Source organism: Neopelma chrysocephalum, unplaced genomic scaffold (genome assembly GCF_003984885.1).
Source record: "Neopelma chrysocephalum unplaced genomic scaffold, ASM398488v2 Primary Assembly neopelma1_71, whole genome shotgun sequence".
NCBI classification, from domain to species: domain Eukaryota; kingdom Metazoa; phylum Chordata; class Aves; order Passeriformes; family Pipridae; genus Neopelma; species Neopelma chrysocephalum.
The window spans coordinates 15,584,115-15,600,377 of record NW_020897731.1 but is presented as its reverse complement, the minus strand read 5'-3'; the positions used below and the strand labels follow the sequence as shown (position 1 = coordinate 15,600,377).

General features: G+C 39.8%; 1 protein-coding gene across 3 annotated transcripts in view; it reads right to left on the bottom strand.

The window, feature by feature from the left end:
- Positions 1–16,263, bottom strand: part of LIMCH1 (LIM and calponin homology domains 1) — a 180,999-nt gene that overhangs the window by 51,373 nt on the left and 113,363 nt on the right. For 2 of the 3 annotated variants that reach the window (XM_027686325.1, XM_027686326.1), the window contains 5 exons: positions 12,472–12,667; positions 7,893–8,142; positions 7,005–7,277; positions 2,206–2,496; positions 931–1,185 (listed from right to left, as the gene is read on the bottom strand). In XM_027686325.1, coding sequence (XP_027542126.1) covers positions 931–1,185; positions 2,206–2,496; positions 7,005–7,277; positions 7,893–8,142; positions 12,472–12,667 — 1,265 coding nt within the window. The remainder of the gene's footprint in view (positions 1–930; positions 1,186–2,205; positions 2,497–7,004; positions 7,278–7,892; positions 8,143–12,471; positions 12,668–16,263) is intronic. The other variant, XM_027686327.1, reaches the window with a different exon arrangement.

Here is a 16,263-nt window from a genome sequence, read left to right as displayed (position 1 = left end):
GGCATGGAGGACTTACCAGTGGCATGGGCAAGCAATTCACCTACCCTAAAGCAAGGGGACTAAATCTTGATTTAAATAAATCACCTCAAAAGTAATGGAGAGACTACTAATATCATTAGGATGAAAGAATGATTGAGTTTTCATTGTATTAGAGCTAAAACTACATACGGTAACCACATTCTTAGAAGAATGCCAGGACAGATGGCCACCTTTAGTTGGAAAATGGCATGCACCTAAACAGGAAGGTTAGGAATTGTTATCCTTTCTTACTGGAGTCACAAATCACCTGCCTATCTTAGTCCATCTCCATGGGGAAATAGCTTAGAATAACTGCTTTATACTGGCTCCCTTTGCAGAGGTTTTGTTTACAACAAGAGCATACACAGACCATACAGTGAGGCTCCTAAAAGCCTTGCTGCAGTGAGAAACAGTGCTGCTTCTATTTACCCAGCAGTGGAGCACAATGCTATGCTGATGTATCAGCTCACGTCTCAAAAACAGTACGCAGAGACGCAGATCCTCAGGTAATACCCCAAGGTGTAATGCCCCGAGTCCTGAAGACAGCTTGGTTAGGAGCACAGTGCTACTATACTAGTGGTGCCACTTAGACCTTTGTGCTGTTCAACTTCAAGCAGCTTCAAAGCAGATTGAGCCACAAGACAAGAGGGACTTTTCTGATATTGCATTAAGAGAGTCCACCAGGAAAGTGACTGTGAAACTACTATAGTGCTCTAAATGATGGACACATTTTCATTTCATGATAGATAGCATTCCTGTACAGATTTTTGGATTCCTCCTGAAAACTGAATTGAAGGACTGGTTGTCATCAAGGCATTCTCCAACTTTAAAACCACAAGCACACACAGCAGATTGCGACAAACTAAACATGATTCCCAGGGTGCCAATCCTGTCCACAAGCAGAAACCGTACCTGGGATCCACTGACAATTTCAATCTTTTCCAGGTCTCCAGATCTGCTTCTGTTATCGAGGCACTCACAAAAATCCCATCTTCTTGTAGCTGAGGAAGGGTGCTTTGAGATTTCTGTTTAGCCAAATCATCTTTCTCAGTATCAGGCTCTTTCATCTGCTGTTCCCTCTCTGATTCAATCTCCTCATTTTGCAGAAGTGGGTTCTCTTCGTTTGTCACTATTTGCCCTACTGATGTCAATTGCACCCATCTTCTTCTAATTTTATGCATATTCCAGTTCAGCAAGAAAAGATATTTTGAGGGAGCATTTATAAATCAGTGCCAAAAGAAGAGGTTCAGAGAACAAGAAGATAAAACTGAATTTATAATATTAGTTTTACATTAGTTTTAGGAAGTAAACATGGAATGAATCGTTTGAAGTTCAAAACTCTCATCTATACTATCCCACTCATGCACTACTGAGACCACTTCTTTACGTGAACTTCTATTCCTAGCTCAAGCAAGAAAAATCTTTATGTTATTACTGTAATAAGCATTTCTGCAATAAGCTTTCTCTTAAATAATTACAAATACCTAATTTGCATATAATTCACACTGAATTCAAGTTTTGCTCTCAAACATTCTATGTAATTTCTTTGCTCTTAAGAGTCATGTCAACAGCATTGGACTATTAAAATTTGGTTAGGTGCTCTTCAGATGTCCTGCCAAATTAGTCATTAGAAAATATGAATATAATCACATTACTGGCAACTGAAAGGCACATTTGACATTACTGAAAAGAGCTACTAAATATTAAAAGAAGTTTTCTGAATGTACCAGTTATTACAGTCATTCACTGTAATGTGTATATAGTGGTTTTATCTAGAATCACTTCTAAAAATAAAACAAATATCCTTGCTTCCCAAAAAAGAACTTTTTCATGAGATGAAACAAATGCATCCAAAAAAAACACGTAGTGAAAGTGCTCACAAAAAGAGCTGAGATACAAAACATATATTTTAAGTTTATTCTCTGCTACTCAGGCTCATGAGCTGTCTCATGAGCTTAGATAACAAAAGTGTCCCGCCTTTATCTTGTTTACATTCAAAGCCAATTTAAACTTCTGGTCCTCATACTCTAACAAAAAATCCCAGTTTGGTTCAACTTATGATAAAGCACTTGCATTTACTGTACCCTGTAAGTTTTTTTGTAGCCAAGATAGCTTTAGTCCTACACAGCAATAGACCATGGTGAAATTAAGCATTATAATTGAAAGAATAAGACCATGAATGCACACCTTGCATGTTCCTTTTTTTCCATCTGCAATGGCTTTCTAACATCTTCCAGTTTACCTTTATCTTTACTTGTATAGGATCCAACTAAAAAGGAGTTAAATGGAACTATGTGTTTGGGTTGATTCAATCTGGCTCTTCGGGTGGCAAAGTCATCCTTTTCTAAATCAGGAACTCTGCTGGTTGCTTCATCTTCTGAACCAGAATCCTTTCCTTGATAATGTGTCATGAAGGGATTGTCCTTGCGAAGGATGATGTCTGGGATGGTTCCGGTGTCTTCACATATCAGCTTTTTACTGACACAGAGCAAAATTAAACAAAGCTCTTGATACACCAGGAGAGGAGAGGGCAGTGCAACACTCATCTCCAGGTCAAAAAACAAGCACAGTTAATCGAATATGCTCCAGGCAGCTGTTAGACTGGGCAAAGCCTTGCTAGAAATAAAACTTATATACTAGTAAAAAATAGACAAGGACTTTACACAAAAAAATCAGCATGTTGGACCTTTACTTATTTTAGCTATAGCTGGAAGAACCAGTAAGTACTAGTTTTAACATACTAGATGCAGTGAATGTAGCACTGTAAATGGCAGTATTAAACTTCTTGAACACTTCAAACAAAGAAAGAGATTTGATGCAAATACTTGATGCCTAGAAAACGCTGCTGAGTCCTGAAATATCAGACATTTCTTCTTAATAGCTCTATTTAAAAAAAACCCCACCAGAGTAATCACTGAGGCTATCTGCCCTAGTATTCTTAACTGCTTTTCTTCTCACACACCTCCACGCTTGATTCTTTTCCTTATTAACCACTCTTTCCCCTGGAATAACCCCTTTATGCCAATGCTGACATATAGTAGCTACAATAATAGCACCAGTACACCCATGATACCGGCATGCTGGAAAACATTGAAACCTGCCCTCATCAGAAATGCAACTGCTATAAACATGGCCTTGCTGTTACTGAAGATTACGACAATAAAGACCCTTGACAGCTGGTACCCATAAAGATCATCTTATTTTAACTTGTAATGGTCAATACTTTTATGCAAACTGAAAAGAAAAATGGCAAGAGATAGGCGACTCTGACATGTAAAAATCCAATTGATATTTTAGAAAGTTGGGCAGCAAGTAGTAGAATGTTCCATGCAGTACTTTTCTAGGCATTTACTCTTTCATGTAGCACACCTTGCTATACAAAGCAAAAAAGAGGGGATCACAAAGGATTAAACAGACTGGCATTAAGAAATCAAATCTAAACAGCTCAGGGATTGCTTTGAGTTTCTCTGCTATTTTAAATATCAAGAGTTATACTTAGCTGGTTTTTAAAACATTTTAAATCCCTGCAAGCCCACTGCATATGCCACTTATTTTACATCTCCAGATGTCCTTTCAAAGTACTGTTCAACAGTTGCTGGAGAAACTTATGGAGAAGCCATAAACCGTCCCTGACAGGCCAGCTTGGCTCAGGCTCAGAGGACAAAAAACTGCCTGCCTTTGCCTTGTTATGCTGCAACACACAGGATCTGTTAGCGATGTAGAGAGCATGGTCTCAAATTAGCTAAAGGCAACTTTTTCCTTGGATCTCTCTGAAAGATCATGATTTCATTTAAGGCAACAGACAACACTGGCTGATGGCACTTCAAATGGAACCATTGTCCCTCTTCCTCATGAGCATCTCTTGTGCACAACAGCTTCAGAAACAGCTGGTTGACCACATGATTATTCAGTAAAAACTGCTGGATTTTTCAGTCTTATGCCCACCAGTGCTACTGAAGTTTGAGAGCATCAAACGCAGCATTTCTGAGAGCAGTGTTTTTGGCAACGAAGAACTATTGAGTTATAATATTCAAAAGTGCAACTAGGAGTCATTGTAATGAAAAACTTACAGCTTTTAGTATGTAACTAGACTTCAGTAATCAGTTTCTAGGTTGAGAGTATTTTCCATTCATTTACATTTTGTTTTTAACGGAATCAGAGATTAGCTGTGACATTTTGGGGTCTCTTGAATCAGTTTGTGATGGTCTCAAGTGTTTTTTAAGGCCAGTTTACCATGGAGACAGCAAAGACTCTAGATTTAGTTGAAAATTGTTCTTGCACACCCTGCCTCAGCCCTTGCAGAAGTAACCTAGGGGTCTTTGCTAGAAAAACAGGTGCTTCCAAAGTGTCAGACTGCAGGCATTTGCGCTCCCTGAAGCTAAGTCTTACACAGGCTTGTGGATCCTTATACTGCATTTCAGAACAATGAAAGGGGTTTGCATGCTTATGCTCTGTCAGGGTAAGAGTCCACATCCCTTTTGCAACAAACATATCATAAAGGCTTGCTCACATTTCCCTCTTACATTCCCTTTCCATCATCTCTTACAACACACTTAATTAACTTCTTTTTAGGGTGCCTCCATGAATCTGATCCTTACCTTTCAAATACAATAAAGTAAGTAAGAGATAGATGCAGGCAATAAGCAAGCAGGATCACATATCAATAAAACAACATGCAATAGAGATAATACACTCCTTTGGGAAGGAGAATAGCATGCATTTGTATAGCCTCTAGTTCAATAGAACACGCTAGAGCAATGGAGATAAGTACTTAAGACTCCAAGCAAAAAATACATTTGCCTACAAGCTCAAATCATTCCTGTTCAGGACTCAGAAAGGTCCCCAACTGAATTTCAGCTTTAGGAACAATTAGATGCCTTGTAGAATGCAAAAGTCACAGTGGCTGTCCTCCAGAGGTCAATATGTTGAGATGAAACAGCCTTCTCAGAGGAACTGGAAGAAAACTGACAATCTCAGGTGAAAAAAAAGAGAGGCTGGCATCTTAAAAAGATGAGGGAGTAAGAGGAGTGAAAGAAAAAAAAAATCAGAATACAAAAACAATAGAGACTGAGAATTGCTCAGTATCATTACTGCATGGAAATTTGAACTTGATGCCAAGAAGCGAGAAAAAAATGAGAGGTTCAAAGAACAGGGAAGAGTAAGACGACATTAAGAAAGATGATTAAATGCTGCCCTGTATCCAAAAGTGTTACTACTAAATTCTTCCCTTGTCCTTAAACCATTATTCTTCCACTTACACACAAAAATAATTTTCCTTACAGACCCCTGACTCCAGTGCCTTTTCTGCTGTGTCTTTCTTCAATCCCCAGAAGCAGGCTCCTACTTCACTACATTGAAGCTTGGGTTACAAAGCTCTGCTCTTTCACCCTTAGCTGGGACAGAAAACCATCAGCTCCTCCTTCTTCCAGCTGTCAAATTCCACAAGTTGCTTCCACTGAGAGTAAGGAAGAAAAATGACTTGTTATTTCTCCTCCCTTCTCCTTCAGTCCTGTCAGGACAACGATTGTCCAAGGAAAGAGAAGACCTGAATTCCTGCCAAAGAATCACACATTTGATCATACATGCTTCTTTCACCGACATAAAGCCAGCAGATCAAGCACAGGGTTGGAAAATGGACTCTCAGTGTGGTGAGCATCCTCCAAATGCAAACAGAGCTATTTGTTGTGCACTGCACTGATAAACACAAGCTATTGGTACATTTTACTCCATATTACTATATTACTACTATTAATTCTACAGCCTTGGGACTTGGAATGGGATTATGCTAATACCCCTACTGTTCATGGATTCCCAATCGACTAGCACTAATTGAGACTGAAGGACTAATATATGCCAGATAGTTCACCTACATTAATATCTGACTTAGTTAAAAGTCATACTCCACAAACACACACAAGCATTGGTTCAGTGCAGCTTGACAACAGTGAAGCAGACCTGAGAAGAGGACAAATGACAGCATATATACTGTGACTGTTTCATCTGCATATGGCACATCTGTATGTGGCCGCAGACAAGCGCCACTGTACCTATGAATGAACTGTACCACATATGAGCTGTACTTCTTACTACCGTATTTCAAAGCCCAGACTGCAGATCTGAATCTGCTAAACTACTCACTGTTAAGATTTCACCCCACAATCCAAAACTAAATGTTTTGGACAGGAGGACATTTGGACACTTAGCCTTTAGCCAAACCATTTTGATCCTTTATAAGAGCCTAGTCTTCTGACATATTGGCTAAAACCCTGCTTTGGAGGTCATCCCCACGACTAGAAGTGATTTTTCATGAGGATCCAATATCAGATGATGGAAAGGGTGATGAGCCTATCATTCAGCTCTTCAGTTAAAGAACGGGAAATAACCAAATTGAACAACATCAAAAAATAAATAACACAGGTAATAAGTGAGTAACTACAGATATTCCATGCCAAAGTCAGTCAAATTACGACTGCTGAACTATGCTTCCACTGGTATATGTGTTAACAAGCACTGTACTTTTATAGTTCCTGCCATTAAAAATAAAATATCATTTATTAACACAGCTAAAAATATTAACCACCTAAAAAGTGTGGTTCACCATCCCACCAGCAACAAGTAATATGAATTTCTGAAACTTTTACCCAAACAAGGCATTTTTAATGAATATTTATATATACTTTTATTAAATACAAGAAAGCATTAGATGGAAGGTGACAAGTAATCTGGGTAGTAGTCTTCCTGGAGTCTGTTTACATTATGCTGTAAGATAATATCTCAACACAAATGCAGTTAGCATCATATAACTCCGCAATCCACAGCTGCCACATCACAAGGTTTTTCAGACCAAGACTTTCACTAGCAATTGTGAGTGCTTAGCGACTGGGTTTTTGCTAGGAGATGTGAAATACAGCGGATCAAGGAAGCCCACACTTCAGTCAATCCTAAAAACGTGAAGCGTGCACAATTTCTCACACTGCTGGGCTAACCTGCCGTAGCGCTGGGCTGCTGACATGACCTTAATGCCAGCTTGTTCCAGTCTTCTTAACTTTCTGATCTCTTCCGTATCTTTCCCCTTGGGTGCTGATGTTTCTTTTGCACTACATGAAGGAGACCGGTCTACGGAGTTTTCTTCACTTTGATTCAAATTTAATTGATTTTTAAGGGAGCTTGCCTCAGGAGCCACAGAGCACACTTTCTCCTTTTCACACAGTCCCGATGTTTCATTCAGTTCTTCTTCTATGGTTTCAGGGTGAGGTTTACTACTGAATTATACAAGTTAGTTTAATACAGACTGTGCCTAAAACATATACACTTGTAAGTACATTTTGCTGATATCAAGATGCCAAAGGATGAATTCTGATGAATAATCAGGGAAAATAATTATGCTCTTTAATGGGAGTTGCTTCTTAGGCCAAACCACAAGCTAAATATCAGCTGACAAAACCAACATGCAGAAACACATAGTCACAACTATATAAACCACACTAGTGTGCAGAACACAACACACAAATAAACTGATTTTACAAAAAACACAGCAAAAATATTATCTATTTTGATTAAATACATCAAACATTAGTTATAAGTATCATTTGTCAGTGAGTAACTGTCTTGAGAACTGAAACAGATCATTCAGAACAATTTTTTCCAGCCTTGGGTTTGAGTCAACATCCATGGTACTTGTATTAACTGACATCTTGTCAAACACAAGTTATACATTGCACTGTATGGTAAATAACAACGTCAAGACAGTGATTTTCTACTCATCACTTTTCTCCTACCAATTGTTACAAACTATTTATTAGTACCATATCAGCAAGAGATTTATTACAGTTATCATCACTGAGGAAGGGAGAAGCTGGACAGGCCAGTCTTACCTGAAAGGTCTGTCTCCTAGCGGTGAGGTCGCTGTGCTCCAGCTCTTTCGGTATTCCTCTCGCTCAGCTTTCTTTTTCCGAAGTGGAGCAGGTACATAGAAAGTCTGATTACTCTTGTTCGGAAGGTACTGGTTAAAAGGCACAGCTGATTTAGGTTCACCGTGTGAGGTCCGCCTCGCCAACATATCATCTTTTTTCACATCTGGCATCTTTCTGTGTGGCAGGTCAGTTTCTGAGTCACTTCCTCTCCCTAGTGAGGGAGGAGAAAAAAATTTCCCCTTATTTTCACTTTCATCCAATTGTTTGGGTTTTTTTAAAATTATAACTCAGAGAAAAAAACCACCAAAAATTACATTTAACCACTCTTACTTGCATTTATATTTTACAGTCAGTCACTGAAGGTAGTAGCCACAACATCTATACAGACAATAAACACTTTTTTCCATCAATCTCCGAAAAACTCATCTTCAGCCACAAGTCACATCAAAAAATCTCAGGGTCAGACTAAGCCAGACTTGTCAGTCACAGAGGACAGATACAGAAGCTTAACTGACTAAAGCCCAAATGACTCCTAGTTGTTCATATGGGTATGCCTGACCTGATTTGCATTCTTATATGTGCCTAGCACAAGCAGAAGCAAAACACGGCTGCATGTAATATAGCTGCAGAATGGCAGGAATATATGGGTGTTTCTACACACAGCAATTTGAACACACACAGCATCAGCTATGGTCAAGATCTAAGAATAGCATCAGCTGCTATAAACCAGAAAACTGGGATGGTCTCCCTCGTCAGTTGCCTGGTCAATCATTCTAGCACACTGCAAAACAGAGAGACTTGATCCCCAAATGGAAATGCGTGAGGAGAGGGAAGGGACCTCAGGATTTAGTCAGTACAGCAAAGACTGAAAAATCCTTACTGGTGAAGAAATAAGGTGACAGAGAAAAATCAAGAGTTACAGAGAACAAGATGTGAGACAACAGAGCTGGGTGACTACTTGATTTTGTTCAAACAAACTAAGCTTCCTGATATTTACAACCCATTTAAAACACTGAAATCTAGGCAAGACTTTTCTGACTTGAAAACTAAACTCCCAAATGGTAGGACAAATACCCTAAAGAGCATTTGCAGTGTAGAATTGCCCTCGTAGCCATTTTGGAAGCCACTTCATAGACATTCACTAGATTCCCTGCACCATCACAAGCCTTTTAAAGTAATTCACAAAGAAGCTATGCAAATAATTATCTCTCAGCGGTGTAACATCATCACAGGCCCTGGTCTGAAGAGTGAAACAGAGCATGTTCAGCTATTTGTCCCACCAGCATTCATATCTTCTCTGAGCTTTGGAGTATTGGATGTCTCTGGTCCTTGGCCCCTTTGCAACACTTGCATGTGCAATAGCTGTTCCGCCTTTCCAGGGTGAGGGGAAGCCACACAGGTTGTGTCCTCTTGCTAATTCAACACACTAGTAAATTACTAGCTAATTTACTGAGCTACCGAATGAACAACTGAAAACAATGAAGTCATAAAAATCACAAGTAGTTTGTGTATAACTCAAAGTGGGGGAAGCAAAGGAGATCTAAATATGCTAGGAATGTTATTTGCAACAAGCTTTTGCAGCAGATTGAGTTATTAATTGTTTGCTTGGAGAGGGATGAAGAAGAGTGAAAGGGAACAGTAAGAAAAGATATGACAAAATGGAAATGAACTAGTTAGGCAAAAATCACAATGCCCTTTTTTTTTGCCAGGATTCTTTTGCTTGAACAATTTTCTTTAAGAACTTACGATAACTAGCACCGTGATTGGTAAACTGAGTCTATGTTGAAACAAAAAGGGGAGATATGATCACAGAATCATGGGTATCTGAGGATAGCTGAGGTTTGAAGAGATGCAGTATCATTAGCCTGAGCAAGGCACAGAGGAACTAAAAGAAAATGAAATTTTATTTCATTTAGCAATATATTAGCAAATGTTATTTGCTATTCTCTTTGCTTTTGACTTTGTTCTGGTGTCTATTTTTGTATCACATGAAAACCAGTATTGATCTGGCAGACAGAAATGCTGGAATAGATAACCACAGTAGCAGAGGAATTAGAATACATTCCTCTCCCTCATTACTGATGTGCCTACAAGCATCCCCAAGTTGAGTACTTCAAAGACAAATAGCTTCTTTAATTATTCATATTTTACTCACGAAATTATTTTCAGCTCAAATTTGCAAAAAAAGCACTGGAAGCCAAAGTACCAAATGGAAATGCAGCTGTGCTCTACATTTAGAACCTTAAATTTGTTGTTCTGCATTTCCAAGTAGAAGCAGCACCACAGAGTTTCCACAACCAGTAACAAGCAGTTATACACCACAGACAAATACAGATCCTTCATACAAGGATCCATACACAACTCTTGGCCAAGCAGAGGATTTTATTCATTGGCAACTCTAGAAGCAGGTCAGTCTGCAATTCTACTGTGTTTTAAATAAACTGCTCTACTCTACCACTGGTTCTGTTTGCTTTTTTCCAAGGGGCAGGATCTGCATATGACACCAGAGCAGTTCCTCAACAGTGAGACTCATCACAGATCGCATTTGTGAAGGCAGCATTTCTCACTGCCTCCACCTAAACTAATCATGACTTTAGGATCATTTAAGTGATCTACATTTGTTTTTTTTCTCCTAGAAGTGGAAGGAATAATAGTTTAGTTTATTATTTGGTTTATAAAACTCCGATTTGAATGGAGAAAGAAGTAATGAAAGCAGAACCTTTTGCATAAGAATCATAGAATCTTTTAGGTTGGAAAAGACCTCTAAGATCATCAAGTCCAACATAAATTATTTCTATCAAAAACTACACGCAGCTGAGTGATACACTAGCCTTCTGGGGCCACAGGAAGAGGTTCAACATGAAAGAGGTCAGCCAAGTTACACCCCACCTGGAACTGTTGGAGGAGACAGCTGTGAAGTTATGTCAGCAGTAAGAAGGGAAAATGGGACACAGAAAGTGCTGGCTGGACAAGTCATACGTGTGCACACAGCATCTGCTCGCATCCTGGATACAGTTAAATACTAATTTTTAAGAACAAACTTCGTATGCTTTTATCTTCTTTTGTGTTTGTTACAGACTCAAGAATGTGACAAGACAGTATGTCTTAGCTGTGGCAGAAAAACACAAAACCTTTCTAAAATCTGCTAATACAGCAGAAGATGATAGGAAGCAGCTACAGGACAGATGTAACTGGCTGCCTACCAGCTCCAAGTAAGCAGGGACACAGGACACCTATTGAGCACCCAGGACAGAGCAAGACTTCTTGATTAGGACTTGTGAGATGTTCCTATTTGCCAACACCACACTTGTCTCATTTGGGAAGGCAGAAAAACATTTTATAATGCAGAACCTGTGCTTTGAAGGGCCATGAGGCTGTTTCAGGGAATCAGCCCTAGTAGCTGGTTCTGGATGGTAAACCAGTAACAGCCCAAATACCACAGGCCACTCAAAGCAGATCTTAGCTCTGATTTTCCCACAGCTCTTTCATAATTCTACATACCAGCTCTCCCTGCCAGCTTTCCAGTTCTAAGGGGTTCCCCATCATCTCAGGCAATCTCTCATGTGTCCGGTTATGATTAGCACCGGTTTCTTTCACAGTGCCAAAAGCAGTATGAACATCTGGTTCCTAACAAAAGGTCCTTCTGTCTTTCCTTTTTTGTATTAAATAAGTAACATTACTACGGAGAAGTGATTCATGTGTGCAACACAGCTTCATCTGATGATGAAATTTGACTTATTTATCAGTTCCTCAGGAATGTAACTGTGCAGAGAGAGCCTCAATCATGCATCCTTTTGTCCTGAACCAGAATCCTGCTCATGACAGGTAACCTAAGAGCATGCTCCACACCTACCCTAAGCAAATCCTTCTTCATCCAGCATGCTGTGTTTACAAGCTTCTGGAAAGCTCTGGGAATCAGAAAAGAAAGGCAGAAAAGCAGCACCCTTCTGTACTCCTAGAGCTGCATGTTCTCACATGAATGTGTACAAAGATGGCCACAGCTCTGATGCTGGGAGCTATTAATTTACCCAATTTTCTAAATATCATGAAAACAAATACGACATTTGGTAAAGCACTGTACATCTGACTTCAAAACTTTGTCAAGCATCAGACATTCCCAAGATATTTCTATGTCATTTATCTGCCCGGAGTTTACTTAAGCAAACATTTTATTCACTACAATATTTTCCTTGTTCCTGCAATTTTATTTCTTACTCTAGCCTAGTTTATAAACTAAAATGAGTCTGCATAACATCCTCTTACACTGTAACCCAGAAAAACACTCTTCCCATCATAAAATTACAGTGCAATGATGTAACTCATTTTCCAATGCTACACTATCCTGAGTCAGATTTCAGGTAAGTTGTTGGCAAAGTCATCTACACCTCAGGGAGCACAAATCAGCACTCACAGAAAAGTTCTCCCACTGGATTAGCCCGGTTCAGAGGCAGTATCCAGCTTCTGAATGACACATTTATTCCAGAAACTTTGTCTCTATGTCACAACATTATTCACGTGCCGCACTGTGACTGGTACTCACCATCACTGCTCCCTCTGAGCACTACATCTGGAGATGGTGTCTGCTGCGAGCGGGAGCCAAAGGAGTCCAGACTGTCAAAGGAATCATCTCTGCCGTGGCGAGGTGGGGAGAGGGAATCACTGCGTTCAGAGTCCCAGCAGTCTATATAACCACTGTCACGAATGCTGCGCTTTGGGCTCTCAATATCCTCTGTTTCCTACGTGGAAATATCCATTACGCATCAGACAGCAAAGCATCTTCCCAAATACTAAAGATCTCCTCCCCAAAAAAAAGGGTTTCCTTGATTTTTGCCCCTTCTTCCCTTCAAAATGAAAGTGCAAGCTTGCAATAAATCCCAATTTTATGCTGATTAAGAAGAAACCACTCTCACTGGATTAGTACAATGAACTGAGAAAAAGTTCCAATAGGCCAGTTAATAAACCGATCAAAAATGAAAGCAACCTGAACCTTGACTTGTCGTCCACAGTCCATGGCACAGGCAAAGGCACAACAATTTTAACATCGTGCCTGCATCAGGTTTAAGTCTGCTGCTTTCCAAAAGATTCCCCTCCTCCCATTGCCCATCTATTGTATCTGGCCAGGACACCAGCAGACAGCATTTGTTGTTGCTGCTTCAGCTCAGCAAAATAATAAAGCAGTGTGCCCCAGCCTCCCTCTACCTTGAAGAGAATTCCTGTTATGAAAGAGGGATGTCTTTCTCAAGCAATCAGCAATGAAAAATATGCAAAATGCTTTTCCCGATGCCTCAGAAGAATTCAGTTGTGCTCTTTACTCTTTGCCAGCTCCTGGCTCTGGAGGATATGAAAGCACTTGTAGCTGACCCACATGTTCAGAGCAGGGAGAACAATGGTTGTCTTTGACAGCCCTGTGATTATAAATTCTTTCCAGTGCAAGCAGCACATACTAAAACACTGAAACTCCAGCAGAGGGAAAGGTCAATAGAAGCCATCCTCACCCTTGAACTATAATAAATCCCTTGTTTTAGAGAGCGTCCTAACATTAATTAAAATCATACAGACTGAGAAAAAACAAAAATAACTAAGTTTATTCAAAGATAAATTTGTTTTTTTCTCCCCCGACAGTAAGTAAAGTCGGAGATGTGGGTGCCATTATCAGACTGACATTTTGTGACCCAAAGAGGCTGGAATGTGATTTTTTTTTTTCCCAGAAGCATTTGAATATTAATTCCTAATTAAGAAGCACCCCCTGCTTACCATTAGCTGAAGCACAATTGCTATGTTGAGCACAGCTCCCACTGTCCTTAACTGCTAAGGGTTTACCCGTCACCAGTATCACCAAGGAGAAGATCAATCAGGAATATCACAGGGTTTGCTGGAAAAGTGATGGAGGGAGGAGAGCCCTACAATAATACACCAACACTCCCATGCTGAAAAAGAGGGAGGCTTGAAGCGAGATTGAGAGATCAGACCAAATGTTCTGCAGACTTTTCAGGAAGAAGGCTTAATTAGTGCCACTCGCTACTAATCTGCCAAAATACCACATTAAGGGCAGTGGCAAAGGTCGCCTAAGGCCAAGCTAAACTGTGGTAATGCCATTAAGTAACCTCACTGCAAATAGAAGTGAAAATATTTTCTAAAAACAAATAAAATGCATCTAAGTTGTAACCAAATCCTATGTAATTTCCTTCTTCAGTTCTGCTTAGTGAAGTAAAATATTGATAGAAACAACAGACAACAAAGACCTGTCTCCCTGAAATCTTCATGAATTACACACATCCAAGAACAAATCTAAAAATCCTATCAAAATCCTGTTTGTGACATGATCCAAAAATCTTTTAAAAAATCCAAATTCCCTAAATCCACTCATCCCTTCATACCAATCAGCTATTCTCAATCTTTAGGCACATTTCCATTTTTCTAAATTACTGTATTTGAATGACACAGAACTGCTCAGCAGCTACAGGGTCTTAAACTTGGGCAAAAAGCCCCAGCCTGCATTCACTATCTATCAGAGTTTGAAAACAGACCAATTGTAAACTAATGAGTTCTGCAGACCTTACTTTCAAAGGCCTGTTGATGTTAATTTTGCATGTCGCTCACTAGGAATTAGGAGGCAGGCACCAGGATAGGATCCTAGACTTCTGTAAACATGTTCTTTACAGCCTTTCCCTTGGCAAACACAATGCCGTCACACAGACGGGTACTTGTCCTGCCTTGAACAAATGTTATCTCCCAAACATTATCAATGGGAAAGTGGTTATCTGTGGGACAGATAACACCACAGCATGACACAAAACAGCACATCAGTCTTTCATATTGTCTAATTAAAAACACAGTATGTCACCGAGTGGCAGTAGAAGCATGACTGTCAAATATAAGATGCATTTCTCCAGGAAGTTCCACCCACTAGATATAATCAAAAAGCCATGGATCTTTTGTCATTGTGAATTTCTAGTTTAAAAGAAAAATGAGTACTCAAATAGTTAAAGAAATTAAAAACAGAGTTGCATGAATAAAATAGAAATGAATAGCCCCTTCAATATGAGAAGTAAAAAAAGATGAGTCTGAGGCAACTTACATTGGAGCTGTCTTTTGATTTGCTAATTAAAAAAGGAGAGCAGAGAGGATTTACAACAGAAAGACTAAACCAGACTGAATTTATGGTTGATTTAGTTACTAAATTCTGTGGAAAAAATACCAGTAGAGAATGTGATAAAGTGTCTTTTCATCACTCGAGCTCAGCTATAAAGAACATCAGAGTGTTGCACAGCATGATTAACATGTTCTATTTTACAACCAAATTCTCTTCAAATGCAGTAACAGACAAACCCACAATTTCCAGTGGGAAATACTGCAGGGACATTGGAGTAGGGAGGTGATCCCAAAACAAGTCACGACGGCCCTCATAACAGAATCACCTAAACAAAACTTTTCAGGACTGCAAAGTGCTCTGTTTATGCATTAAAAGAATATATAGCTTTCAGCTTTTATGAGATCTTTACTCTTCTCCTAGCTCCAAATCTGCAACAAGTCAAGTCCCAGCCTCTTTCCTTTGGCCTTGATTCACAGTGCTCCGCAATGCCCAGCCAGGTTCTCCATTGCCATGAGCTCCCTAGAGAACACTGCCTTTAAGCCCCAGCCTACTTCATCCCACAAAGGGGCTCAAGATAAGACCTCTAAAGTGCTCTGATGATTAGTTCCACAGGTAAATATCATCTGGAAAAAGAGGAGCCTCTTGGTGCGAGATTAAACATTAAAAAATAAACCACAATACCATGCAGCACTAACATTATAACAACCTGTACTTTGGCAATTTTTCTGTGCTAGCCCCCTTGTTTGGCTTTGTTTCACCCTTCTGACTCTTTGGAGTGCAGACTGCTCCTTCCCTGCATCTTCTATTTTGTAAACAACTCAAGTATTAACTTCATTTTTTTATTGCTTAGGCTCAGTCACATCGCTCACGAGTGCCAAAGTCCCAAGTGATTAGTGCAGGTCATTAAAATGAAGACTAAATTAAATTTCTCCAGAGAAGCAAGATGTTCTCTCTTCCTCTCCATTTTTGCTTGAGTTTTCACAGGAACTGGGCGCACAAACAGGGATTTTACCCATCTAGTTAAGGTTCTCTGCTGTCACCAGGATATAGAAGCTGCTATCAGTCAGACAAGTATTTCTTCCTCTCCAGTGGGAATCTGGTGCTGGCCCTATGGCATCCCTGAATGGAGAGCTGCAGTTGGTGAAGATGCAGTAGCACAGAGCTCGAGGAGAGTGAAGTCCAGAGATTCTCCCACGGTCCCCAAACCCTACTGCCTGTGGCGACACAGCCGTTACATGC